The sequence below is a fragment of the Drosophila hydei genome, unplaced genomic scaffold (genome assembly GCF_003285905.1).
Source record: "Drosophila hydei strain 15085-1641.00,03,60 unplaced genomic scaffold, DhydRS2 tig00008145-arrow-arrow-pilon, whole genome shotgun sequence".
NCBI lineage: Eukaryota > Metazoa > Arthropoda > Insecta > Diptera > Drosophilidae > Drosophila > Drosophila hydei.
The window spans coordinates 586,744-612,503 of record NW_022045850.1 but is presented as its reverse complement, the minus strand read 5'-3'; the positions used below and the strand labels follow the sequence as shown (position 1 = coordinate 612,503).

Genomic DNA, 25,760 nt, shown 5'->3' with positions numbered 1-25,760 from the left:
TATATTGAGAATTGTTCTCGTTGAGTTCTTCAGTTCATCGTCTATTAAAACTAACACTTGGATGGGCTTACTTTTCTTTTTCCTCTTGTCAACACTTAAGATAAATACGGACCCGTACAGTTAGATGTATATATAGTTAAATATAGAGAGATTGTACGAGTATGTATTAATCTTTACTGTACATATGTATGAATATATATCTATATATCTATATATTTGCATAGACATATCTATAACTATATTCAAGTTTCTTTGGAACAATTATTACAACTAAAGGATTCTCTAGATTTCGATCTTTCGGTACTACTACACAAGAAATATATCTGATGTCTCCGATTTCGTGCATGCACTGCCAGTTGGCGATGCTGCTGAGACCAAAGAATTGGCCCTAGTTGCAGCTAAAGGCGAGCGTAAGTCTTGATTGAGGGACGCCTGATTCTGACCGGCTTCATAGTAGTACGATGAATCTGTAATTATTTATGTAATATATACTATATACTCATACTCATCATGATTAGTCTTACTTATTAGGCCACTGCTAGTTCCGTAGCTGTATGATCCATAAGTTCCCCCATATTGTGTATAAGCCGGACTATAGGCGTAATCGGCGCTTGGTACTACTGAGCCACATGCTGTAAGAAAGCAAAAATAAATTTGGAATCTTGCAGAGTTAAAATTAACGAAATGAAATAAAATTGATAGTAACACAAGTTAGTAATACTATTTGCAATATAAGAATAAATAATATGAATAAAGAATAATTCATTTTTAATTTCGCATATTTTTTAAGGTATTATACATTCGCAGTACACAGATTATTTAGTTGATATCCCTAAGAATATGAGACATCGTATAAACCATTACCATAACTACCACCGTTAGAAAACTTGAAAATATACGGTATATATCATACGATATACAATATAAGATTGAGTAATGTTAAGCTTGAGTTGAGTATGTTAAATTCCAGCCTACCATCTACTGTTAAAATAATCTGTTGTAGATGGCGCAAAGAGCATTTGTGTTAGTTTGAGCTTTAACGAAAGACGCGCGTTAATTTGAGTTTTAACGAAACACGCGTGCGTCTGTGTTAAGCTCTTTGCATAATCGAGAGTGCTACCACCACCATCACCACTACCACCACCAAAGTGTTTTCAGTGCGAGAGAGTGAGAGAGAGAGAGACAGAGAGAGGGGCAGAGTAGTAGCCACGGCCAATGAGTGCGACGGCAAGTGCAACAGGGAGAGGGAGAGAGAAAAAGAGACTTGCCTGCTGAGTAGTGGCTAAAACTGGGAAGCATTGTGGGCGTGGCATAAATAGCTGTGCTATTGGCAGCAATATAATCAACATCAGAGCGTCCGTCGACCGTTGAGCTATTTGCATTGGCTTGTAAGACTATTAGAGATGAGGTATTAGCGTTTCCATTGCCTGACAGCTGCTGCTGCTGCTGATGATGATGATGATCCTGGACTGTTGATGAGTCGGGCATTAGATGATTAATGGGTATGTGTAAGTCGATATGATTGATCCCGCGCTGTTTGCTCATATCAATGCGTGCACTTTTATTGTTGGCGTTCTCATCACTGCTCACATCATGAACAGTATCAAGAACACTATCTACATTATGATGCTCATTAGCACTAGCTCTAACACTAGCACTAGCATTGGCATTGGCATTGGCATTGTCATTGGCATTGGCATTGGCATTGGCATTAGCATTAGTGGTAGTGGGCGAATCATTACAGTTGCTTCGGCTAGCAACATTAGCGCGTATCACCGCCGTCGTGTTGGCATTATCCAAGCTCGTTATTGTGGGATAGTTGCTGCCGCTTTCAATGGCAATTGCTGATTGTGAAATCGTGAATTGGTATTAAATTAGGTAAGAACTCATCAATTTATTTCGAATGGGTGGATCTATACATATATCTCTTTGATAGAGACAGCTGTCAAGCTATGAGAGAAGATTGAAATCTACAGTTTTGCGGAGATCTGTTTCGAACCCTAATCAGAGTTACAGAATATCTGTCAGTTGGTCAACTTTCGACTTAGCACTAATCCCACATCGCTTGTTACTACTGCGATGATCACGAATGTAATCTCAGTCGGTACAGAGTAGAAGTGTTTTAGATTATATTGGGCTTGTGTAGTTCCCGATTTGCTGTTCGGTTATTAATATCGGAGACATGAAATATGTATGAATATTTACGCGTTTGTAAGAATCCAAATCTTCTAAAGTCTTAGAGCTAGCAAAATTCGATAATTGAGTTACTCTTGACCTTGTCTAATGATTGTTTTCCTTAGTATCGATAAATATCGGTTTGGGTTGTCCGATATAGCCGACTTTGTATATCTTCAAAATACTAGATATCATATACACATGTTGTTCAATAACCGATATTAGCCGTAGACGGATTTACTCAGATCTCTTACCTGTATAAAAAGGCGATATGTTTGGTTCCTGATTAGCCACATTGAATTTCATGTCTTGCAAACTTAAGGGCACTAGCGGCGTCAATGAACTGCTGCCTACACACACACACATACACACACACACCCACACACACACACACACACACACATGCACATGCACATACAGTCAGAAACATTTTCAAAATTAAACAAAATAAAACATATAATATATAATCGATTTGATATGTGTACGTCGCTCATTTAACTTGCCTATAGATGGTCCAATCGGCGGCGTATATAACGTACTTTGACTTTGGGACATCGATGCGATGCTATCGTACATCATGGTCGAGTCGTTGCCAACACCCGCACAGGGTATTGTGCTAGTCGGATATCCATTTGGCGTTTCGTAGTAAGCAGGTCCACTTCCACTCGTCGTCGTCGTCGCTGAGCCTGTAAAGTTTCCCAGCTCCGAGAGCAACTTATGCTCATCCTTGATACACCATTTACCAGACCAGATCTATGCAAATCAACAAGATATTATTACATCGATTATTTCCATATTTGCATAAGTTGTCTCTGGATTGAAATGACATTTCAAGACATTTGACATTATAGCTAAAGACCGTCTGTGTCTCTCATTATATCGCTTTATCAATGAACCTATCTATAGTAGTCACAGCTAGCATTTTCAATAACAACTACATTTGATCAGTTCTTTAAATCATCGATAACAAACTCCCTTGGATCTGGATGAAATAAAGACATTATAGCTAGTAGTGTTGAGGGAGTCTCGTAAAACACTCGACACGCTATTGGCTTATACAAAAAGACCTAGAACAGTCTTTGTTGCTGTTGTTCTTTGGAGACTTAGATAGGATAACACGTACATTTGTATATATTTGGTCACCGCCGTAAGCTAATCGCTGTCGCTTGCCTTCCTCTTCGGAATTCATGTTCACATCGCGGTTCTCATCTGAAAGATTCAAAAATTTAAATGTGTCCTTGGTGAGAAGTGAGTTTATTAATTTTTTTCATCTTTGTCAATCACTCAGTCTCTTTGCCTTGACACTTGAAATGTGCTTTTCTCTCTCTCTCATTTCTAATCATAAAGACTTGAGACTTAAAGCGATATTACTTTTGTCTCGTTCTCTCTCTTTGTCCTTTTCTATATACACAATCTTAAGACTTGAAACTCTCTTCTCTCTCTGTATGCCTTCCTCCACCCCAGTAAACTCACACACAGCTAACCCTCCTAATTGAATTACTGTTGTTACATTTATTGTCGCAGTTCTTTTTCTGTCTTGCCACGTGGCTCTTAAGTGCATTTATGCGTCGACAGGATATATATATATATAAGTAAATATGTAATCCCCGCACATACACACATATCGAAAGGCTTAAGAAGTCACGAGGTCTTCGTTAATAAGCTGCCTAGAAATTATTATTGTAATGGCTTTCCTTTTCTGATTACAAGGCCAACAGAAAGCACGTGTCACGACGCAGATGGTAAACAAGTGAGCAGAAAGCAGTCTTCCAGGGTGTATAAGGTGTAAGTCAGAGCTTAGCACCGTAAAAGCATAATTAGGGCAGTTGATGTATCGTTGTATGTATCGACACCTATAAAGCTGAATAGTTTCAGCGGCTTTTAGGGTTAAGTCAAGTTGGTATTGCTCCAGACTGCAGGCATTTTACGAGCTTAACTTAAAGTAATTTCGTCACTAAATTTTGAGTTTTTCCGATTTGCCACTCCGCCAATATTTCGGCAAATCTTTACCGGCAAGTCCCATTAGCGCAAGTTGCGATTCATTTCTGCACTTTGATTATATACATAATTTTCCGATATTATTTATTTTCTCATTTGGAATAGTTGAAGAACAATTATAATTATTTTTTGAGTTCAGACTTGATAGCCTCTTCCGATGTGGTATAACTGTGGCTAATTTTGCTAACATAGATATGAATTTTGAAAATCTACGTACTCATTACGTCTGATTTAGTTTAAGAGAGCAACAGAGCGTCTAAGATCAAAGAGTAATGATATACAACCTGTAACGATTCGAAAAGCTGAATGGTATCGGATCGAGTACGAGTATGAAGAAAGATTTTTATGCTTTAAGGACAATATTAATAAATTATTTTATATGGGATTTAATTTGATTTTCTATCGATAAAAAGTTTCACTCGTTCCCAGAGGGAACGAACAAAAACATTTTATTTTCGTGTAAAGACTGATCTATAGGGGCGTGGCAGAGTCTACCATTTTTACACATGTGACGAAAAAGACATCACAGCAGGCAAACGGACACCAAATAATTGTTGTAATCTCAATCGTAAGCATAAGTGTAATGTCTATGCTATGGTATGGTAGGCATGGGGGACGGGATGAAAGAAGAACATGCTTACGCCCACTTTTCAACCCCTTACCCTCCCATAGAGCTTGGACCTTGCTGATGGGGGAGGCTGTCTAACGACATTTTGACCGGAGATATTGAGTTTCGTTCTGCGTCGGGAAAATCAAAAATGATTTGAACAAATTTGCCACAAATTGAAGCCTAAGTATCTGATACATAACAACCACACACACACATTCATTCACACAGAGATGCTTTTTTGCCTACACTCCTAAGGGAATCGATAAGCAATCTGCAGAGTAAGAGCAAAACAAAGAAGGTATGTTCGGATTTTTTGGGCTCAAAGTTGATTGCTATTTTATTGCCAAGAGAGAGAGAGAGAGAGAGAGAGAGAGAGAGAGTGAGAGAGAGAGAGAGAGAGAGAGAGAGAGAGAGAGAGAGAGAGAGATAGATAACAATAATTGTTTTGATGGCAATTGGAACGCATTCAAATAGTTAAGAGTGCAGGGTATCTGGTTATCGAGCATATGCTACTCTTACTGGTTTTGTTATTGAAAGCGAATTCCATTTAAGGATTCCATCTGACATTATTATTATTTAATGATGTCTCTTTCTTTCACTGTCACTCTCACTCTCACTCTTTCTCGCTCTCGCTCTCGCTCTCTCTCAGCCCCCCTGTAATGGTGGAATACGCCCTTATTCTGTATCTGTATCTGTATCTGTAGCTGTAGCTGTAGCTGTATGCCTTCTGCTACTGCACTAACCAGCACCCAATTAAGATGATATCTCTCTTTAACCTGTTTCTGGGGTTTGATTTCAGTACCTAGACACATGCTTTGACGCCGTCGTGACGGCTGCGGTTCGATAATGACCCTCATAACAAGGCCACAAAGTATAGCCGAAGTGTTGCTTGACAAAATCGCCCCAGCATTCCACTCCACCCAACTACATTCATCAACGATATGCAAATGAAGGCTTTTATTCCCGCGACGTCTGCTTTTGCTGTTGCGGACAAGTTGATAAAGTACAAATTGTATCGAAACTGAATACACAAAGCCAAGATATCCTTAAATTGTTGATTTCCTATACCTAAAGTTTGTAGCTCATTGCGGCCCTTGGCAAGACTGGCTTAAGGTAAGTCTTAACGGAATGGGAGCAAAGTCAAGTTAAAAGCTAAAGTGGAGTACTTGACTTTTGACTCTTCCTTTGCGCTTGGTAAAATTGACGATTATCGGTTTCTTTGAAGTGGTAATCATTTATCGATCAATCGATGTCTTATAAATATTCTATCATTTGCCGAGTATTGGATCGACAAAGAAAGAGAGCGAGCTGATGCGAGAGGGAGGATAGAGACAGAGAGAGAAAGATAGAGAGGTGAACAGAGATGTGATTTTTCTTACCATGAATATCATTTCGCTTGCGTTTGCAATTTGCATCTGACGTGTTGTTGTTATTTGTGCTGTTATTGTTGTTGTTGTTGTTGTTATGTATATGATGAGCATGCTGTAGGCCCAATATCCCATTTATACTGTATCCTGAACCAGACGATCGCTGCTCTGTTGTTGTAGCTGCCGCTGCCGTTGTAATGCTGTTGTTACCGCTGGCGCCGCTGCTGGCGCTGCCTGTCACTGTTTCTGTACCTGTACCTGTACCTATGCCTGCCACTGTACCTAGGCCAGTAACTGTACCTGTACCCGATACGACCGAAGTTGTGCTGTTGTTCGTGTTATTGCTGTTTGAGTTGTTGTTGTTGTTGTTGTTGTTGTTAGTAATGACAGCTTGCTGTTCGCTAATTGCGCCGTTGCTGCTATCAAGACTTTCAGTTGCGATATGTCCATTACTTAAGCTGGGCTGCATTTGCTGCTGCTGCTGCTGCTGCTGCTGCTGCTGCTGCTGCTGCTGATGATGATTGTGATGCACATGTTTTGCCTTCTCAGCTGCCTTGTTACGAACAATTCTGCAAAGAAAAATATCAATAATCAAATATCTGTCTAAAATCCACAAAAGAGACTTAAATCAGTCCTCGGAACACGGAATTTCTATTTCCGTTTCTAATCCCCCCTTCAAGAGACTAAACATTTTTAAGATGCGCCCCTTGGGCACCTGGGGACTGCTTAATGCGGAACATTGTCCGCAAATAAAGTCAAGTTTTACGTTTATGGTCGCAGCTAGGATTAGGTGAGAATATGCAAAAAGCGAATTAAGTCACCTCAGAGCTCTAAACAAGACTAAAAGTAGATGATATGAGAAGAGACGACGCTCCACTATGTATATTTGTCTTCAAAGTTAAGCACTTTTACTCTTATACCTACGCATATATGTATTAGAGTACAAGAGCTTGAAGTACTCGTCACTCCCTTCCGCCTACCTACCTCCCTCCCGCCCTTGCAGAGGGTTGCAAATTGAGAGGGTAACTCAAGCGGAATCAAATCAAATTATATATTTCAAAAAGGACAATCTCACCGGGTTAAGAGAGTGGATTGAGGCTGGAATTACTAGTTGGACAGTGCACACAATTGGGACATATGTTTGGGATGCGCGGCATTATGCATTGCCTACACATTTTTCGATTTGTATATTCGGCTTTGTTTGCAGCCAGAAGAGGGCCCAGGCAATTGGCTTACGTTGAGTGCTGCGAAAGTCACTTTATAAGTGCTATTCTCCTGGGACTCACGCTGAATGGGGCTAGCAAAAACAAAAAAGAACGGCAAGTGGACTGGACTGAAAGTGCGCCTGACACTTGCTGCGAGAGAGGGTCTGTTGCACACACGTACACTCACACAGCGATACGTATGGACGCAATGTAAGTTTGTGTGTTATTGAATCTGCGTCTCAATCATCGCCCGAGTGACATCAAATCACACATTGTCGCATTATGGCAAGTTAATGTTGATTATCCCTTGGAATTACCCTCGGTCGCATGGTAAGCCATGTGATTCATCCCATCATCATCCACTCATCTCATCCTGGCGCTTTGCATACTCCTGGTCGTAGCGAATTGATTCTGAATGGCTGCACGTGCTGCGTGTGGTTGCAGCGCCCCAAAGAGTATTCAGCAATGTGTTTTAGTTAAGCCTGTTGTGGTGGGTAAAAGGCTGTGTGTGTAAGCTTGTGGTGGGCCAAGTGGGGGTGGTGAACAAGTGCGCGTTGACCTTAGTCACCTCTCACTCTTCCGCTTGACAGCAACAAACGACGTCGCGATCTGCCGTCCGTCGCTCGAAATTACAGTTATTGTGCGCTGTGCACAGCTAATTTATGGCTTTTCGTAGAGACACGACGAAGGCGACGATGACGGCAATGGCGATGGCGCAGACGGCAACGGCAACGGCAACGGCGACGGCGACGGCAACGGCGACTCCAGCTTTGAGCAGCTGCCTCCTGGCATCCTTAGCCAAATAAAATGAATTATGGTCAAAGAGGAAGTGCGTACATTACAACCCGCTAGAACGTCGCCACTGCTGGGTTGATGCGCTGCTGTTATGAGCCTACGATGCCAGGGAACGCTGCACCGGAACACGACTAGGAAGCTGGCTTTTGTGGTGGTCGTGTGTCAAGCATTGTGCCGCAATTATGAACGCTGAAAACTACTTAGATATTTTTATTAGCCATCTCGCTGTGTGTTCGGGGCCAGAGCCGCACCCATCATCGTGGATTTGGGAGACGGATGCGGAAACGGATTCGGAACTAAGTTGCATGACAGCAAGCAAGCACTGCCACACTCACCCATGTCAAACCTGGCAAACAGTTAACTCTGCTGAATGATATACCAGAGCACTGCGAATATATGCGATACCCTCTCAATCAGCAAAGCTGCATCAGCCTGATTCAAGACACAAATTGAAGAGCCCCAAGCAGATGCTCATTATCGAGGGAATCCAGTTAGGTATCTTAAACACTCCATCGAAAGACACCAAATGGTGTTCGCTATACGATGAGGATATACGACCAATGTCTCCCGGACACGATGTCAAGTCAAGCGACCCCAAGCAGATATTAAAATGGAGATAGGCGAATGTACGATAGGGGGCATAGGAGATGAGATAATATGTTATTCAGGATAGGTGATATACAAAGTGCTAATGTCCAGGAGCCCAAAACCGATGTGCAAATGGTTATACAATATGTAATATACGATATGAGAAATATATAGATATATATATATAGAAAGGCAGAGAACTAATTGTGTCTTACCGATTTATGGATGATACGCTGGGTACATTATCTTGTGAACATATGCCTTCTGCCAGCAATCGATCTCGTATCTCCCAGGCGAACATTGTCGGGTTTTCCCGTTTGTAGTTGGCGATCGCATCAACGACTGGAGGTGTCGCGACCTTCGGCTTCGAGCCGCCTATGACTCCTGCTTTAAAGCTACCAGTTTCGTAGTACCTGCAAAGAACAAAAGTACCGAGCATATTGGAATATATATATAAGTTTGTATGTAGACTATGGTAACTACAGTCACATACAAGGAAGATATCCTGCTATTGGAGTAGCCTGGACTACTCGATACAGAATTCACTTTAACACTCAGACAGACACAGCGAACGTATACTGAATAATTATATACATTATGATATATATATATATATATATATATATATATATATATATATATATATATATGTATAGTCCCTTGTCAGCACAGACGCCTTGATTAATGCATGCATTCTGGAACGGAACCACCATTTTACCATTTCAATTATAAACAATTTAAATGTCAGCCAACGTTTAGGTAGAGGATGCGAGTTGGAGGCTGACATATGAGTGCTGCACAGTCCTGCAGAGTCCTTGCACACTGCCCACCCAACCACATATCCATGCGACCGACAAGATTTATTGCTCCTATTTTGCATGCCCTGTTGTGGCTGCAAGTGCTGCCCCTGCACCTGGTCAAGCCGCGAGCCAACTCCCTACGACCAGAATGATTATAAGAGTAAGCTCCATCTAATTAACAAATTAAGTCAGACTCCAGTTTTGTCACCTGTGCTCACATCGAGCTACCGCAGCAGCTGAGCACCTGTTCGTTGCCACGTTGCGTATTTTGCATGTTTATGAGTCGGCATTTTCCTCAGGTTATTCGAATACAATATTAAAGCCAGCAAGAATGCTCTGTTCGAGAGTGCCCGACTATAGAATACCCTGAACACCCGCTATTCCAAGCTATTTTGGGATAGGAATCAACCCACACACACACACACACACATACACACACACACACACCTGTGGTGCTACCTGTCCCGCAGTATTCAGGTCAACGAATTCATATCAGTGATTGATGAACTCGTCGAGGATGCAAGGGGACGGAAGACTACATAGCCGGCGATGGAATGGGGAAGCCAAGAAACTAATGCCAGAGGCCCCAGCCTTCTGTTCAACAAGGGAACGAGTTCACATTCAGTCGGACTTGTTGCGGATCCATAGTCGATATCACAGGCGAAGTGGAGTCTCAGCTGAGATCTATAAAGGTAGCGATCACTCGGCGCTACTGGTCACAGTCGGGGACCCACCTGTCTGACCACCAGCTTAGCTTCGGGAGGCTTATCGCATGGATACTTTCGAGACGACAGCTTTCTCGGAGACCATTCAGTCAGGACTAGAGCAGGACTAGGGCCAGAAGCTCAGAAAGCTGAAGCCGTCCTTACGCCTGCTAAGCGAGTGGAAACGGCCAATATAAGGATTGGCAGCACCGCCATTGCGTCAAAGACATAAAGATAAAGTGTCTTGGCGTCTTCCATGCCCCATTTTCCATCTTCTATCTTCTATCTTTCACAAGCAGATGTGTCATTTTAAGACAATCGGTCGAGTTATGGAAACAAGGTCTGCAGGAGCACGGACATACCTGGACTGATCAAGACTATATATACTCCACGGAGTCTGCCATGCTCTGAATTTCCATTTTCAATGGGTTTTTTATAATTGATTTTATAACTGATTAATATGGACTAATGGAGTTCATTGCTTAAATAGTCGATGAAATCCATTAAATCAGACAGTCAATGGGCAGTTGGGGACAAGCATATATATGCTATACATATATATTAGAATTCGCCAATATCTTTATACCGTGTATAGCCTGATTACACTCCGACTCCGTGGACGTATATTTATCTACACACAAGAGGCACGTACGTATATGAATTAAGTGGATTTGTATGCTAATTCTGTATCGAAAGCAAATAAGAGCATTGTCGGGTATGGCCGACTGAATAATGCTCGTCCACGGTGCAAGCACATTCGCCACGGCGCATTTCTTGTAGAGCTTAACCCTGATCCACTGCCATTTTCCCCATTCTACTTTCTACTGCAGACCGTAGTGGGACCAACTGTATATTAGATTGTAAGTCTAGTGATACTTGCTCACTTACCTGGACAGTATCTTTGAGACGCAGCCGTGGCTCACACGCAGCTGCCGCGATATATCGCAGGGCCGAACGCCGTTGTGGGCCAGCTCCACGATTCGCTGACGGACCACATCGGGTAGGGGGCGACCGTTAACGAACACGCCTCCCAGCTGATTGACGCCTCCATGACCTATAATGCAATTAGGTTTACCAATAAGTATTGTTAATGTGTTCATGAACTTGTATATATATATATATAAGGTATTTCACTGCCTCGAATGGTTCATCTGTACATTTTTAGAGGACGACTACAACAATCCAGCTTTAAAATTGATTGATTCTACCTCTGAAGCAGCGGAGTATATGGTGTGGGAAAAGTCATATAAATTTAAGTAATGTTGGTTCGTTTCGATAGAGGTAAGCTGACTCAAGTCCTGCGATATTGATATTTTCGCAATTATATGAATATATATAAATGTGCATACAAAAGTCCCTCACGTTTAGTATATGGAAACTCCAGAGCAACTATATGATAGGGACTAAGTTGGATAGAGACTAAAATGAAGTGAGTTGATGATTGCCTTTACGTCCCTCTGTCTGACATGTCGATACAGTTCTGTTTGAAGTCATAGATATTCATTTTATGAAGTCGATTAATATCGATTTCAAAGTTCGGTTTCAAAATATATAGCAAATTGGCTATGGAAATTCTATTGCAAATATATAGAAACACTTTGGTCAGGGTATATGCTACTCGTTCAATTTTTCATATACAGAAATGTTATTTTAGAGAACTCCTAATTATATGTTTTTTTTCACGTCGAAGCAGACGAAGCGTCGCGGAGAAGCAACAGCAAAGACGAAAGACCGCTCCTAAACTGATCAGAAGAAATCTGTCCTAATGACGAACATGAAAGTCAGAGCGCGAGACGGGAACGGGAACGGGAACGGGAACGGGAACGGGAACAGCAAGATCTCGGTAGATCTCGGTATCGGCAGTCGAGAGTCTTCTCTACACATCATTTATTTTGCTGCACTTAAATTTCGCACTTGATATGCAAGTTTTAATGAAGACCGAGAGCTGCTGGGAAAAGCGCCTGGCACAGAAGTCGCTCACTTCAAAAGTCATACAGACGTACAGTCAAAGCGACAAGACTAATTTCTCCCCACACAATGTAGGTTAAGCTATTCAAAGTATCGAAAGCAGAGACTACAGATTTGAATTATATGTGGAGGGCGTCGGGGAAGATTTAATACATCAAGCACTCGTACAATCGATCAGCAGCAACGGGCGAGTCTATCCTCAATCTCGGAACACCAATGAAGCACGCTTACGTTCAAAGGAAAGTTAATTGTGTTCAAGAATCAATATTCCAGACTCGGGTATATCTGGGGACCAGGTAGTCCGATCTGGCACACACAAGAGGTTCGAAGTTCGAAGCAAGCTATCTGCCAAGTATTGCAATTGAGGAGGTCACAGACAAAAGAAGATCCGAATAAAAAACTGAAGCAGTTGATCGTTTGTATACGCTGAACCTACTAAAACTGGGAAATAGTGGCAGACTCCATAATTCTATTCCCTTTCTATTTTTATAAATTAAAAACGGAATCGAAATTCAATTTCTACAAATTGTGCATTTAGTTTTATATAAATTTATATAAATTTAATTTTATATAAATTTATATAAATTTAATTTTATATAAATAAAATTAAATTTTAATAAATTTATATATAAATAAAATTAAATTTATATAAATTTAATTTTATATAAATTTATATAATTTAATTTTTGATGCTTGTTATCTTTTGGATACGGGCTCAAAATTTGCCTAAATTCTCCAGATTTAAGTTCTGCTGAACATATATGCGAACAATATGTGAAAGAGTTCGAATATGTCTAAGCTGACAAATATTCTTGGAGACACATCCGACAGGAAATTTCCTGCTTGCAAGTCGTAAGCCTGTAGTAGATGCAGGCCTAAAGGGCCATTAAATCACTGAGATTCTAGCCTTTAAAATATCTACTTATACTTTTTCCATATACTTTATCCAATTTGCAACGTTTCTAAGGCCGCAGAAATATATATGTTATTTTGCAGATCAACTTCACGATTATTCATAATCAGATTCAAATTAAACATACTATATAGTCAGCACTGTTTTGCCACGCCTCTAATATCATTGTGAGTTTTTTAAAGTTGCTTGAGCATTAAATAATAAAATAATAAAATAATAAAATAATAAAATAATAAAATAATAAAATAATAAAATAATAAAATATTGACAAGCGGACATTGCGCAAAACCAATATACTCTTTTAAACTTTTTAAGCCTCTCCAGTTTCCATGAAATCCATTAAACGGATTATACAGATGCTGAGTCTAAGTATATAGGACATATGAAAAGGAGGTTTTAGTGATAAACAGCTATTCATCGGACTCGATCAGCGACTCAGCGACCGATCACGTTGATGTCCAAACTATAGGAATTTGTGTAAGTGTATTATGGGCAAGGGGAGAATTAGAGAGGATCTTTTAAATGAATAACACTAATCGGGCAACATCAGATTGATCAAAATTGATCGTTAAATAGATTTATACTTTGAAACAAATATTATTTAAAATATATGAAATTATACTGCCTGAGTCTATTCGAAATACGTGTTTGGTTTTGTTTACAGCGCTAGACAGAAAGAGCTCTTGAGATCGTACCCAACCTCGCATAATTTATATACTATATATATATATATATATATATATATATATATATATATATATATATATATATATATATATAGATTTATATATATTAATAAAGCTAGAGAGCTTCAATTTGAACTATGTATTGTCACTTGTTTTCCGTTTTTTCCCAGTGTATCATCTGATATTTATAGGTATTCACTTGCTCACAGTAAGATCTAGAGGCACTCAGTTTAGTAGGTGTTTTGCCCTAGAAACTGCTCAGGTTATGAAAGATTTGTTTTATTGTTATCGTCCCCTGTTTCAGTATCAGTTTTCGTTTCAGCTGGGTTCAGAGTGATTATGCAGCTCGGCTTTGACGAAGGGAATGGTAGAAAAATTAATTCACGAATCTACTTAACCAGAATCTACTTAACGACCTTCGATTCCAAATATATATAGAGTATCTGTATCATCTATTCAACGAGCCGTCCGTCCGTACGCCCGTCTCTATGAACTCTCATGAGCTACACAACCGAGAGACTTGACATTTCATAGCTTCAAAACACCAAGTTCTAGATGTGGACTTTCCTATTGAATAGCCATTATTTCTAGGCAGCCAGCAAGATTAACTCTTAAATAACTCTTGTTTGGTAAGTCTAATAATGTCATCCAAGTGTCTTAGATGAAGACAAAAGAATTTGTTATTTGAGATGACAAGATGCCTTTAATTTGCATTTCTTAGCGACTAAGCCTGATACTAGAAGAGTACCTGATCTTAAGAGAATCGGCTGGAGCAGGAATCGCAATTTGATGCTGTTTTACAGGACACAGCGGGATACGAATTGTGCGTGTGAAACAAAAGGAACTTTGAGTGCCTGACAGAACGGCAAATGGAAAATGAAAACGGCAAACGGCAAACGGCAAACGGCAAACGGCAAATGCGATTGTCATTTAATGAACTATTGATCAATGAATCTCGCAACTAAATAGATATTGTTTACCTAACAAAGAGAGACACTAAGGGGAAACATAGTCCTGTTAGGGAAACACAAACTCTGACCCTCGTCTCTCAACATGGTGTTTCTATTATACGTCTATACATTTGCTTTTATTCAATATTTTTGCTTTCTGTCATTTTCTATTCCATTAAATTTTTGGGCGACAAAGAACTTGTATTATGATTGTACAACACCTTTCGCCCCTGCCTCCCTCCATCTGCTAGTATCTCTTAAATTGGGATCCTGCGTATTGTCCATGAGTTCTATGAGACTATCACGATACCTTCTAGGCGCCTGCTCCAGGACCAAGCAGTGATTCAAGGTATCTTCTAGTCTGGCACTCCCCATATTGACCATAATAAGTAAATATACAGTTTGTTTGATCGGATCTAACCACGAGAGCTGCTCTTTAGTGTTACATCAGAGTATTAGACTATAATATTTTACGGCTAGCTGGCTGGCTGGCTTTCGTATAGCCCTATTTAAATAGCACCAAGGCGTTATCTATATTTTTCCAATAGACTCTTACACCTTATCCTACATACACATCCTACACAGTCGATAGATATGAAATGGTAGATCCCTGTTAGAATTTGTTTATATATATATAAATATATGTATATACACACATATATATATATTTTTATATATGTTTATATATATATATATATAATATATATATGTATATATATTCTTTGCTTTTGTATTTTATATACATGTGTAATATTCCATCATGTTTTGATTGTAGCGATAGGCTGTAGAGAGATCCATGTTTTTCCGTTGCGATTACTATCGATGACTCGTTAGGCTTCGACTGTGATAACGATAATGATGATGTGTCGAAGGGTTATCAGTTGTTTATATACATGTAGACAGAAATTTCACTTAAGCACAACACTAGAAATTTCTTTCGGAGAAGCACACACGCGAGTTGCCCAATGATTAGCCGATAACCAGAGCAATAACAGGATAACGGCAACGATAGCAATAGCGATGGCGATAGCGATAACGATAATGACAATTAGTATTCACATCATCCGATTTTCACGATCCGCTACTCCGGCTTGTGGCGTGGCCTTTGCTGCTGTGTTTGTATCTATTTTTGTGCCTGGCATTCAAATAAAAGCGAGCCCCGAGCCAATTTCCTTCTTAACATTTTTCTTTTACTTTTTTTGTGCTCTAAATTTTTGCGTCGTCGTCGCCGTAGTCGTCGTCGTCGTAGCTGTTGTTTTACTTATTATAAATTTTGCGTTTTTTCTTTTTTTGTTTCGTTTTTAGTGCCGTGAAATATTTCAAGCCATTTTTTCCGGACTGTTTGCGTTCAGTCGCTGAGATCCTGCGCACGTTTTGTTTCTTATCTGTGTGCTGGGTGCGTGTGTATGTGTGTGCAAGCCTGTACGACTGTGTGAGTGTGTTGTGCGACTGCGATTGCAGCGCGTGTATATGTGTGTACTGCGTGCTGAGCGTGTCCTTGGTCCTTGTTTCGCCACCGCACCCGCCCAACCACATCGGCATGCGCATACTTCACGACTGCCCGACTCCGACTCACTGCAGCGAACCAATGAAGACGAACCAAAAACCGAGAGACACAACCAGAGCAAAGCGTTATTTGCTTCCTATTCTACAACTGGGCTCTGCATACTGGATTATGTTACCGTTGCTTCTACTGCGACTGCGACTGCGACTGCGACTGCGGCTGCTGTGCTGTGCTGTGCTGTGCTGTGCTGTTGCTGCTGCGTTTATTAAAGGCGGCGGGGGTGGGTGGGTTGCTTCAAAAGTTGTGGTGGGCAGTTGGTTTCGCCTTCTTTTGGATTGGTGCTAAATGCCTAAGCCGACGACTTATGGTCAGACTCTGACTGCCTCTGTGTGGGTGTGTAAATGTCTGTGTTATAATACAGTATCATGTTTCTTATTCTACTTTTAGTGTCTCTCATATGTTCCGAAGTAAGGATAGACTAACAAAGATGCGTTAGCTAATATTCATATTATTATATTATTTACTTTGATAGCTCCGATTGTGTCTGCATTTTATAAAATATTTGAAGCCTCATAAAAGGGGTTTTCAATCGATATCAGATTTAAATATTGACATTTACGTTTCTTTTTGGCGCCCTTTATCTTTGTACTTTGCCCTGGCATTTAAGCAACATTTATATAGAGAGAAGGTACTGTTACTGGCACGCAGTAAGAGCTTGCGACCCACGCTAACATACCACAGCACACCACACCACAGCACATCTGCAAGAGAGAGAAAGAGTGAGTGAGAGAGCGGAGAACGCAGCAAGCACGAAGTCGATGCCCGCCAATCAGCACCAAGACCAAGATTGGCCCAGCACCAATCACAGCGGACAGTTGTCGTTTCTCGTTTCTACTACTTAAGCATTTGCCGCTCTCTGTCCCTGTATTTCTTTATCGTGCTATCTCGCTTGTGCATACAACATTCACGCTTTTTTGTTGTGATTGCTTGTTTGTGTTTGTGTTTGTGTTTCTGTTTGTAATTGTATATATATCTGTGTGTGTGTGTGTGTGTGTGTGTGTGTGTGTGTGTGTGTGTGTGTGTGTGTTTGTGCGTGTGCTTGGGGGCTGCGCGCTATACTAAAAATGATTGCCTTTTCGTATTCTATGAGCATGTATGATGATGACATCAAGTTGTCACATAAAGACAAAGTAATTATGTCAACGACATATATATTAACAATCGGCTTTCTCCTACATTCATTCACAGTTATTTCGATATGCACGTAATGTGTATATCTACCAAAGTGCGGCAACTTGAATCAGTAATACTTGAATCGGTATATATGTTTATACATACATACTTGTGTCCGATGACCCATAATCTCGCTGTGTTCAACTCTTCACGCATAGTTAGCATAGAGTCTGGAGGCTGGAATTCCTCACAATTGAATATTGAACCACCTACGAATCGTGATCTGATCCCAGCACTTCTGATTTAAAGGCGATTAACAGAATCCATGATACGTTGCATGGGCGAAAGGAAGCTGCGATTGCCAGCTGAACCCGTAGAAGGTGGGCTATTAAGTTTGCTGCAAGCCTTTATTTGGGGTATGCCACTGGGGTATGAGTATACAAATCGAAGTTCCAATGGGGTTGTACCATTAAAACACTTTGCAAAATACTACTTGATTGAAGATCAATTGACAGTGCTAAGCCTCTATTTCGAGGAATCAAATAATGCTGTTATCTAAGGTTAGGTCGAAAGTAATTGGAATTGTCCGTTTTATATTCGAAATATAAATAACTTCAAATTTTAATATTATTTAGATCATCTGTATGCTTTTGATTCGTCTGCTCTCATGCTTTTGACTACATATATTTGTACAATCAATATATATGTGTATATAGCCCATAGCTTACTTTTTATACTCGCTCACGATTGAAAAGAGTATATTGGTTATGTGCAAACTCCGTCTTGCTATCAGTATGTCCCACCAGAGATTTACCGAAGGTAATGTAACTGATGCAACGTTCCATATCTTATGTCATTTGCTTCCATATTCAAGCATATTTTGAAGACCCTTCAAACTAGAGGCAATCTAATTGCTCGTGCACATGCATGCGCACACACATACGCACAATGCCAATGTGTGCGGATCTGGCCAGGCTGGCCAGATGTTATTTCGTTGCGAATTCCCAAATGTATGTTCAAATGTTATTAAATAATCCACAGTTGTTCTTGCTGCTTCGCCCCAATCGGAAGGACTCGGCACATCTATGCTCATTTTGTTTTGACAAATCGCTTTCAACTTATGTTTTGACTTTCAAGCAGCGTCGCTGGGGAATTGGTTTAATTATTATGGCGCTTTGCCTTTACCTTCGCCTTCGCCTTCGCCTTCGCCTTCGCCTTCGCTTTTCGACTTTTGCTTTTGCAATTAAAGTCGAATTGCGTTCCGCCCTGGGACTTATCTATCTAAATCAGAATTGCAATTACAGCTACAATTACAAGTACAATTACATAATTTGCATAACTCGCCTAAGAGGTAAATTGATTACTGCTATCCAATCACATATAGAGGAAAACATGACTACAGATATAGATAGTCCTAGATCTTCTTTGCATGGAATACGCCTATTGAGGCGTGTCTCGTGCCTGACTGCAAGTAACACGCAAGCATCGACAGTGCCCAGCTAGAAGACAGCCTATACCACACTTAACCTGGAGAGTTATCTAAAAAATATGATAAACGTGAACTGCGTATGGAACACACAGGCAAGAAAGATTTCAGTCAGTCCGTCCGACAAGTCGACTCGTCCATTGATCCTGACCAAGAATAGGTAAACCCTTATGGACTCTTCCAGTTAGATTCATTTTCACATCTCTCTCACTTCCAATGACTTCAAATAGGCCAAACGTGGTTGTAGGCAGAAGCAGGAAAACAGAAGGAAAAGTATTTGATCCATTGTGATGTTTTTTCAAATAGGAAGAAACCCGGAATTGGGATCTTGCGGCTTTTCAATTTGACTGTGGAAGAATCGAGAGTAAAGAGCAAAGAGTAAAGGGTTTTGCATTCGTGCGGTTATTAACTTTGTTTATTGTGGCCAATAGTAGAATGTGTTTATTTGTTCTCTTTTCACTCTTTTTTTGCACGAAGTCGAAAACTGTAATGCATACTCATGGAGCTGTGAGTAGGTCGCTGGTCTCTGGCCTGGCTCTGGCTCTGGCTCTGGCTCTGGCTCTGGTTGCTTGATAGGCATGTGAAGGCTAACAAAGATATTGCCCGCAATCCACAACCGGCGGATGTACAGACACAGATACAGCTGTAGGTAGAGCCACAGGTGTATATTCATTATCCAATACCAATACAGAGGATTAGAGAGAAAAGTGCATTTCGATTCGGAATGAAAAGATAATCCAAGAGATCTAGAGCTGAAGTTGAAACTAAAAACGCCTTTTGTGGTTGAGCTCTGCGTTTTTTTCAATTAAACACGTAAGTTATCTGAGACATTTCGAGCCTAACCACAACTGGGATTGAGCAGTTCCCTCAGCTCACCTCACCTTGCCTTACCTCACCTCAGCTCAGTCAAATGCACTGACGCCGCAGAAGCTTTCGAATGTCCATCTAGCTTTGGCTATTTGTCGCAGAGATAATCGATAGCCTACTTAAGTGTGCCTGGGAACCTTTTTGCCATACATACCATACATTTGTGCCCGTCTGTATCAGGTGACAAGCCCACCTGTGAACCTATCACTACCTTACTCACCGTCGCCTGAAATGCTGCCTTGCGAGCTGTGCGAATCTTCTGAAATGCAAAGAGCAGAGAGAAGCAGAGGGAAATCCACAAATTATTATTTCATATAAATTAATAAATAAGTAAATTAATATAAATTAATAAAATACAAATTGTCATAAATATTTTATCGAAACTATTTCCTTTAATTTTATCTTAACAGTATTCCATTTATCTTTTCCACTATTTAATATATTTATAATTGAGAGAGACAGAGAGAATCCTGCGAGCAGGCGATATTCTAGTCAAGCCACGCTTTTTCTATACGTTCTATGCATATGTAAAGCACACACACACACACACACTCACGCTCTGCTTACTGCGCAGTTGACGCACTGCATGCGATTGGGCTGCTGCATTGGCTAGGCTCTGAGAATCTGATTGTGGCTGGCTTTAATTTTAGACTATCTGAAGTCTTCAGCATTTACGGTATTCAAGCTACGCTTAAAATAATTACCGACTTTTACTGACTATAAGAGAACAGAATGAGTTCGAAAAAAACGATAAGTTTATACTGTGTTTACACATCGGACTAGAGGCTAGAGCGACTTAGCCTGCCTAAAAAATATAATAAACAACTTTGGAAATATTTACATTTACATATATTTATAAAATTGCAAATTCATGAGTAACCAAAGAAAATATAGTCAGGGTGCCCGACTAGGAGATATTGCCAATGCATTGCATGTGGAATGGGTATAACGGGGATAATGCACTAGATGTATGGCAGGAATGCGTACGCTTTAACAACTTCTCACACATAAAAATAAATACAAAATATATAATACATATCCGTGTATATATCTGTGTATCTGTATTAAATTACCTGCAGTATTTTGAGCATCATTCATGGCTGTCATCCATTCAACATTTCCCTGCGAATGAGTCAGAAAACTGTTTCCAGGTAGAATGGGAGGCGATTCCTGTAAGGCAGGTGTGGGCAGTCCCCTCACTAAGCCATTCGAGTATTCATCATACTTTTGCACTGCAACGGGATGGATAAACGTAATATTGCTGCTAATGTGAAAGCAAACAGGACTGCTCTAGGCGGGAGTGCGTGAGGGTATTTGTATTAAGATATAGTTTCAATTATGAATGCCCTGCAGTCGTCCAGTCGTCCAGTCTTCCAGTCTTCCAGTCTTCGTCTTCCACTCTTCCACTCTTCTACTTTTCCTATCTTCCAGTCGATCCACAGCGCATGCAAGTTGCAATTTTTATTGCGCAATCCGTGACTAACTTCTTTGTTTTGTTTTGTTTTTTTTTTGTTTTTCATTTAATTCCTAGACCAAACGACAGCACAACAACAACAGGAGAACAATGTGTCTATGGCTGTATGTGTTCTACTCTTTAAAGCCAGGAACACTTGTCTTTCGGACGAGCGCGTCCTCCTCCCATTACTCCTGTCTCAGCGCGAGCTTAGGCTATTGTTCTTGAACAATATTCTTACTCGAATTCCTTCAGCCTCTCTCTATATGTTCCTGCTATTTTGTATACCCGTTCACTTAGCGAAAGGCGAGTATATATGGCTTGGCTTCAAAGCTGGCAACATAATCTCTTAGTTATTCTACTGCTGAGTGCTGTGTCGACGCCTCTCACTGCATTGACAATATCGATCTTTGTACCAGCGGAGCTGACTCGGGGGCGGGTCAACGAGCACTAGGCAGTCGGTAGCGCCCGACTAGAGCCAGCTTCCCGCCTGCTTGCCTCTCCCATTTCCTCTTCTCTCCTTTTTGCCAGTATTTCGAAACTTTGAAATGTAAATGCTATCTTTTGTTTGGCTCGAATCGAATCGAATCGAATCGAATCGTTTAGTATAAACACACAAAAAGATACACAGGCACACAGACCTATTGAATCTATTAAAATCACATCGAGTTATTCATTTCGGGAGCAGCTTAGATTTCATTAAGGAATTTATGTTGGGGATGTTCAATACATCTTCAGGTCTTTTGTACTCCTTACTCCTTTTTCTCTTCTTGTTAACGTCATTGTTATTGTTATCGTTATCGTTATCGTTATCGTTATCGTCCTCTGCTTTGTTTCTTATGTCTCATGGCTCATCTCTCGCATTTCTTTATTTTCTCATTCCTCTTCTCTATTCTCTATTCTCTATTCTCTATTCTCTATTCTCTATTCTCTATTCTCTATTCTCTATTCTCTATTCTCTATTCTCTATTCTCTATTCTCTATTCTCTATTCTCTATTCTCTATTCTCTATTCTCTATTCTCTATTCTCTATTCTCTATTCTCTATTCTCTATTCTATTCTCTATTCTCTATTCTCTATTCTCTATTCTCTATTCTCTATTCTCTATTCTCTATTCTCTATTCTCTATTCTCTATTCTCTATTCTCTATTCTCTATTCTCTATTCTCTATTCTCTATTCTCTATTCTCTATTCTCTATTCTCTATTCTCTATTCTCTATTCTCTATTCTCTATTCTCTATTCTCTATTCTCTATTCTCTATTCTCTATTCTCTATTCTCTATTCTCTATTCTCTATTCTCTACTCTATTCTCTATTCTCTATTCTCTATTCTCTATTCTCTATTCTCTATTCTCTATTCTCTATTCTCTATTCTCTATTCTCTATTCTCTATTCTCTATTCTCTATTCTCTATTCTCTATTCTCTATTCTCTATTCTCTATTCTCTATTCTCTATTCTCTATTCTCTATTCTCTATTCTCTATTCTCTATTCTCTATTCTCTATTCTCTATTCTCTATTCTCTATTCTCTATTCTCTATTCTCTATTATTCCCTATTCTCTATATTCTCTATTAATAACATACATATATGTTATTCACATGTGTGTCTGTGTGTGTGTGTGTATGGGTGAGTGCAGGGTATGAGCTAGTCGAGCTTCCGAGTGGCTGCTCCCTTTTGCTTTTGAACTAACCTTTAGACTTGTCATCCAATTGCGTTGAGGTATATATTTGGTGATGTTGATGGGTTGTGCTGTGCTGCTCACCTGCCGCAGAGCTTTGAAGTGCGTGCAGAGTTGATGACGCGCTGCTCATCTGCTGGGGCAGATGAAGTTGCTGCTGTTGCTGATGCTGCTGCTGCTGCTGCTGCTGCTGCTGCTGCTGTTGCTGTTGCTGGCTGCTGCACAGCGACAGGGGCTGTGTTTGTGATTGAGATTGGATAATATGGTGCTGGTGCGTATGCTGATGCTGATGCTGATGCTGATGCTGATGCGGATGCTGATGCAGATGCTGATGTTGATGCGGATGCTGGTGTACTTGGACTGGCGAGAGTGTCGCTAGCCCATGGCTAAGATGTGGAGACGTCTGCATTTCCATTATAAGCATATCATTAATACCTGAAAGAGCGAACGAAGAAACGTTTCGGCATCAGTAACTCTCCCTTTACCTCAGCCTCAACCTGTTTGACTGGCCTAGTTGTGGAGCACATGACTAGCAGATACTCATAGTAAAAATATATATTTTCAGTTTCAGGATTCTGGCTGACTCAGAAGTGATTGCCGAAGTCGATTCATACGTATTTTAGTTGGCCGAAAAAAGGCTAAATTGACAGCACAGATCGCTTCTGTGTAGCGAAAGGCAGCTGAGGAGATGCGAAGTGTTGGATATCTTAGCATCTTCTAAGTTCTGCACTTCGAGTAAAGGCTTGTGCTATCTGTAGATGTTGGGTTCACAGAGACCGCGAGTTGTATATATATATATTCATAATTATAGCTAACTAGACAAAAGTGTGCTCTACTTACAGCGTTCTGGCAGCTCCAGCAACTGGCGATAGAGATGCTTAGAAACGTGCTGATAGAACAGTTCAATGCCCATGATCAACAGCCACGAACTCGAAACAAAAACAAGCTGATATAAGCCAAGGCGGGCAGATAGACGGACGGACGGACGGACGGACGGACGGACGGACTGGCAGGCGGCAGGACAGTCAGCTGGACGGACGGATGGAACAAGTATTGTAGTAAGCAGCGAAAGAGCGGCAAACCGAGCACAAATGTTGCAGCCTGACGCTTAGGAATGCTCCAGCTGCGGGGCACCACTGACAGATACCCTATGCTGCGGTTAGCATTTAACGATATCAATCGGTTATAAATAATCCCATAAATCAAATACCAGGACTTCATTACACTCGAAAACCGATATGCCCATATCTGATATAAGAGGAGGCGCTACAGACTCTGAAATTGTGATATATATGCATATATACACATATACATGTGTACATCGAAAAATACCCAAATGGAACAGCTTAACCAGGAATCCTCACGTAGGCTGGCTCAAAATATATACCTATATATGTATATATATATATATGTATATATGTATATATTTGCCTGAGAGGGCAGCGAAACTAATATACCCATTTCTATCGAACTTGAACTAACATTAAAATGCGGCAATCAGTAGCTGGGGCAGCAGCAGCAGCAGCAGCAGCATTAACAGCAGCAGTAGCAACAGCAGAAAGCAGAAAGCAGACAGCAGACAGCAGACAGCAGATTTAGCTTACAGCGAATAAAATGAAAGAAAAGCGAAGCAGGCGACGAGGATGCTGCAGCACAATCTAATGATGTTGATCATAATGATAATATTAATGATGATTGCTGCCAGCGTAACCAGAAGCCACAAAAACCAAATTGTAGTTTAGCAAGACGAAACGAAAACCCCAAATGCATCCTCAATAACAGCAGATATATATATATACATATATATACATATATATATATACATATATATATATATATATATATATATATATATATATATATATATATATATATATACAAATGTACAGACATATAGATACAGGTACCTTGCACAGGATATTGATTTCGAGCAACAAAATTCACTATCTCTTACTTGTTCTCTCTCTCTCTCTCTCTCTCTCTCTCTCGTTTTCTCTCTGTGAAATTAATCGTTTTCTCCTCTCCCTGTCCCCCTTCAGCTATTTTTGCTCCCCCCCTCTTCTTTCTCCTTTTCTGTCACTGTCTTCACCTCTCTAACTTTCTCTCTTTTCCTTAAGTTCTCTGTCTATCTCTGCTTATCAACCTCTCTAACTTTTCTCTCTCTCTTCCGCTTTCTCTCTCTCTCTCTCTCTCTCTGTCTATGTCTCTGTCTCTATTCCTCTCTCTTTCTCTGTCTCTATATATCTATATCCCTATCTCTATTTTACTCGCTCCCCCCCCGCCCCTCTCTCTCTCTCACTCTCTCTCTCTCTCTCTCTTTCCTCACTCTTTTGTATGCAACAATGTAAAGGTATAAAAATTGTCGCGCTCATTTCATTGCAGCCGGTTCGTCCCGTCGTGCAAGCACGAGCTATGCAAGTGCCTTTGGAATAGGCGCGCGCACGCTCTTCTCAGTCACCTGTTGTTTGTTAATTGACCTTTTTGGGACTCGCCCTTTTCTAGGGTCAGAGCAAGTGCATGTGCATGTTACATTTGTCATCATCATCCGTGTTTGGTGTCTGGTGCTAAGGGTACGATGATCGGGGTGCGGGGTGCGGGGTTTGGGGTTCGGGGTTCGGGGTTCGGGGTTCGGGGTTCGGGGTCTATGTAGTTAAATATATTTCTATCATTTTCACATATAGGAAACCATCGGGAAACCATCTGTTCCCTATGAGCTACGAAATAATGTTACCCTGCATAATTTAATATCCATCTGCCAACCTCTTATTCTTCCTTTTCCACTCCAAATTTGCTTCTTCTAACTGAAATTCTGACTTGAACTTCAAGACGAGATATCTGC

The 25,760-nt window shown here is 40.5% G+C and overlaps 1 protein-coding gene across 3 annotated transcripts; it reads right to left on the bottom strand.

Annotated features, from left to right (window-relative positions):
• Nucleotides 1–255: 255 nt before the first annotated feature.
• Nucleotides 256–23,074, bottom strand: LOC111597697 (putative uncharacterized protein DDB_G0288537). 3 transcript variants are annotated; one of them, XM_030225852.1, is made up of 12 exons: nt 22,934–23,074; nt 20,863–21,021; nt 20,010–20,048; nt 11,131–11,296; nt 8,954–9,151; nt 6,163–6,719; nt 3,299–3,384; nt 2,679–2,928; nt 2,430–2,525; nt 1,269–1,844; nt 525–632; nt 256–467 (listed from the first exon to the last, which is right to left on the bottom strand). In XM_030225852.1, exons 1-12 carry the CDS (start codon nt 23,052–23,054, stop codon nt 307–309), a joined length of 2,517 nt encoding a protein of 838 aa, XP_030081712.1. In that variant the 5' UTR covers nt 23,055–23,074; the 3' UTR covers nt 256–306. The 3 variants fall into 3 exon arrangements, with proteins under 3 accessions (XP_030081712.1, XP_030081713.1, XP_023168305.2); XM_030225853.1 differs by lacking the exon at nt 1,269–1,844; XM_023312537.2 differs by lacking the exons at nt 20,010–20,048; nt 20,863–21,021; nt 22,934–23,074 and adding an exon at nt 15,503–15,557.
• Between the last annotated feature and the right edge of the window lie 2,686 nt (nt 23,075–25,760).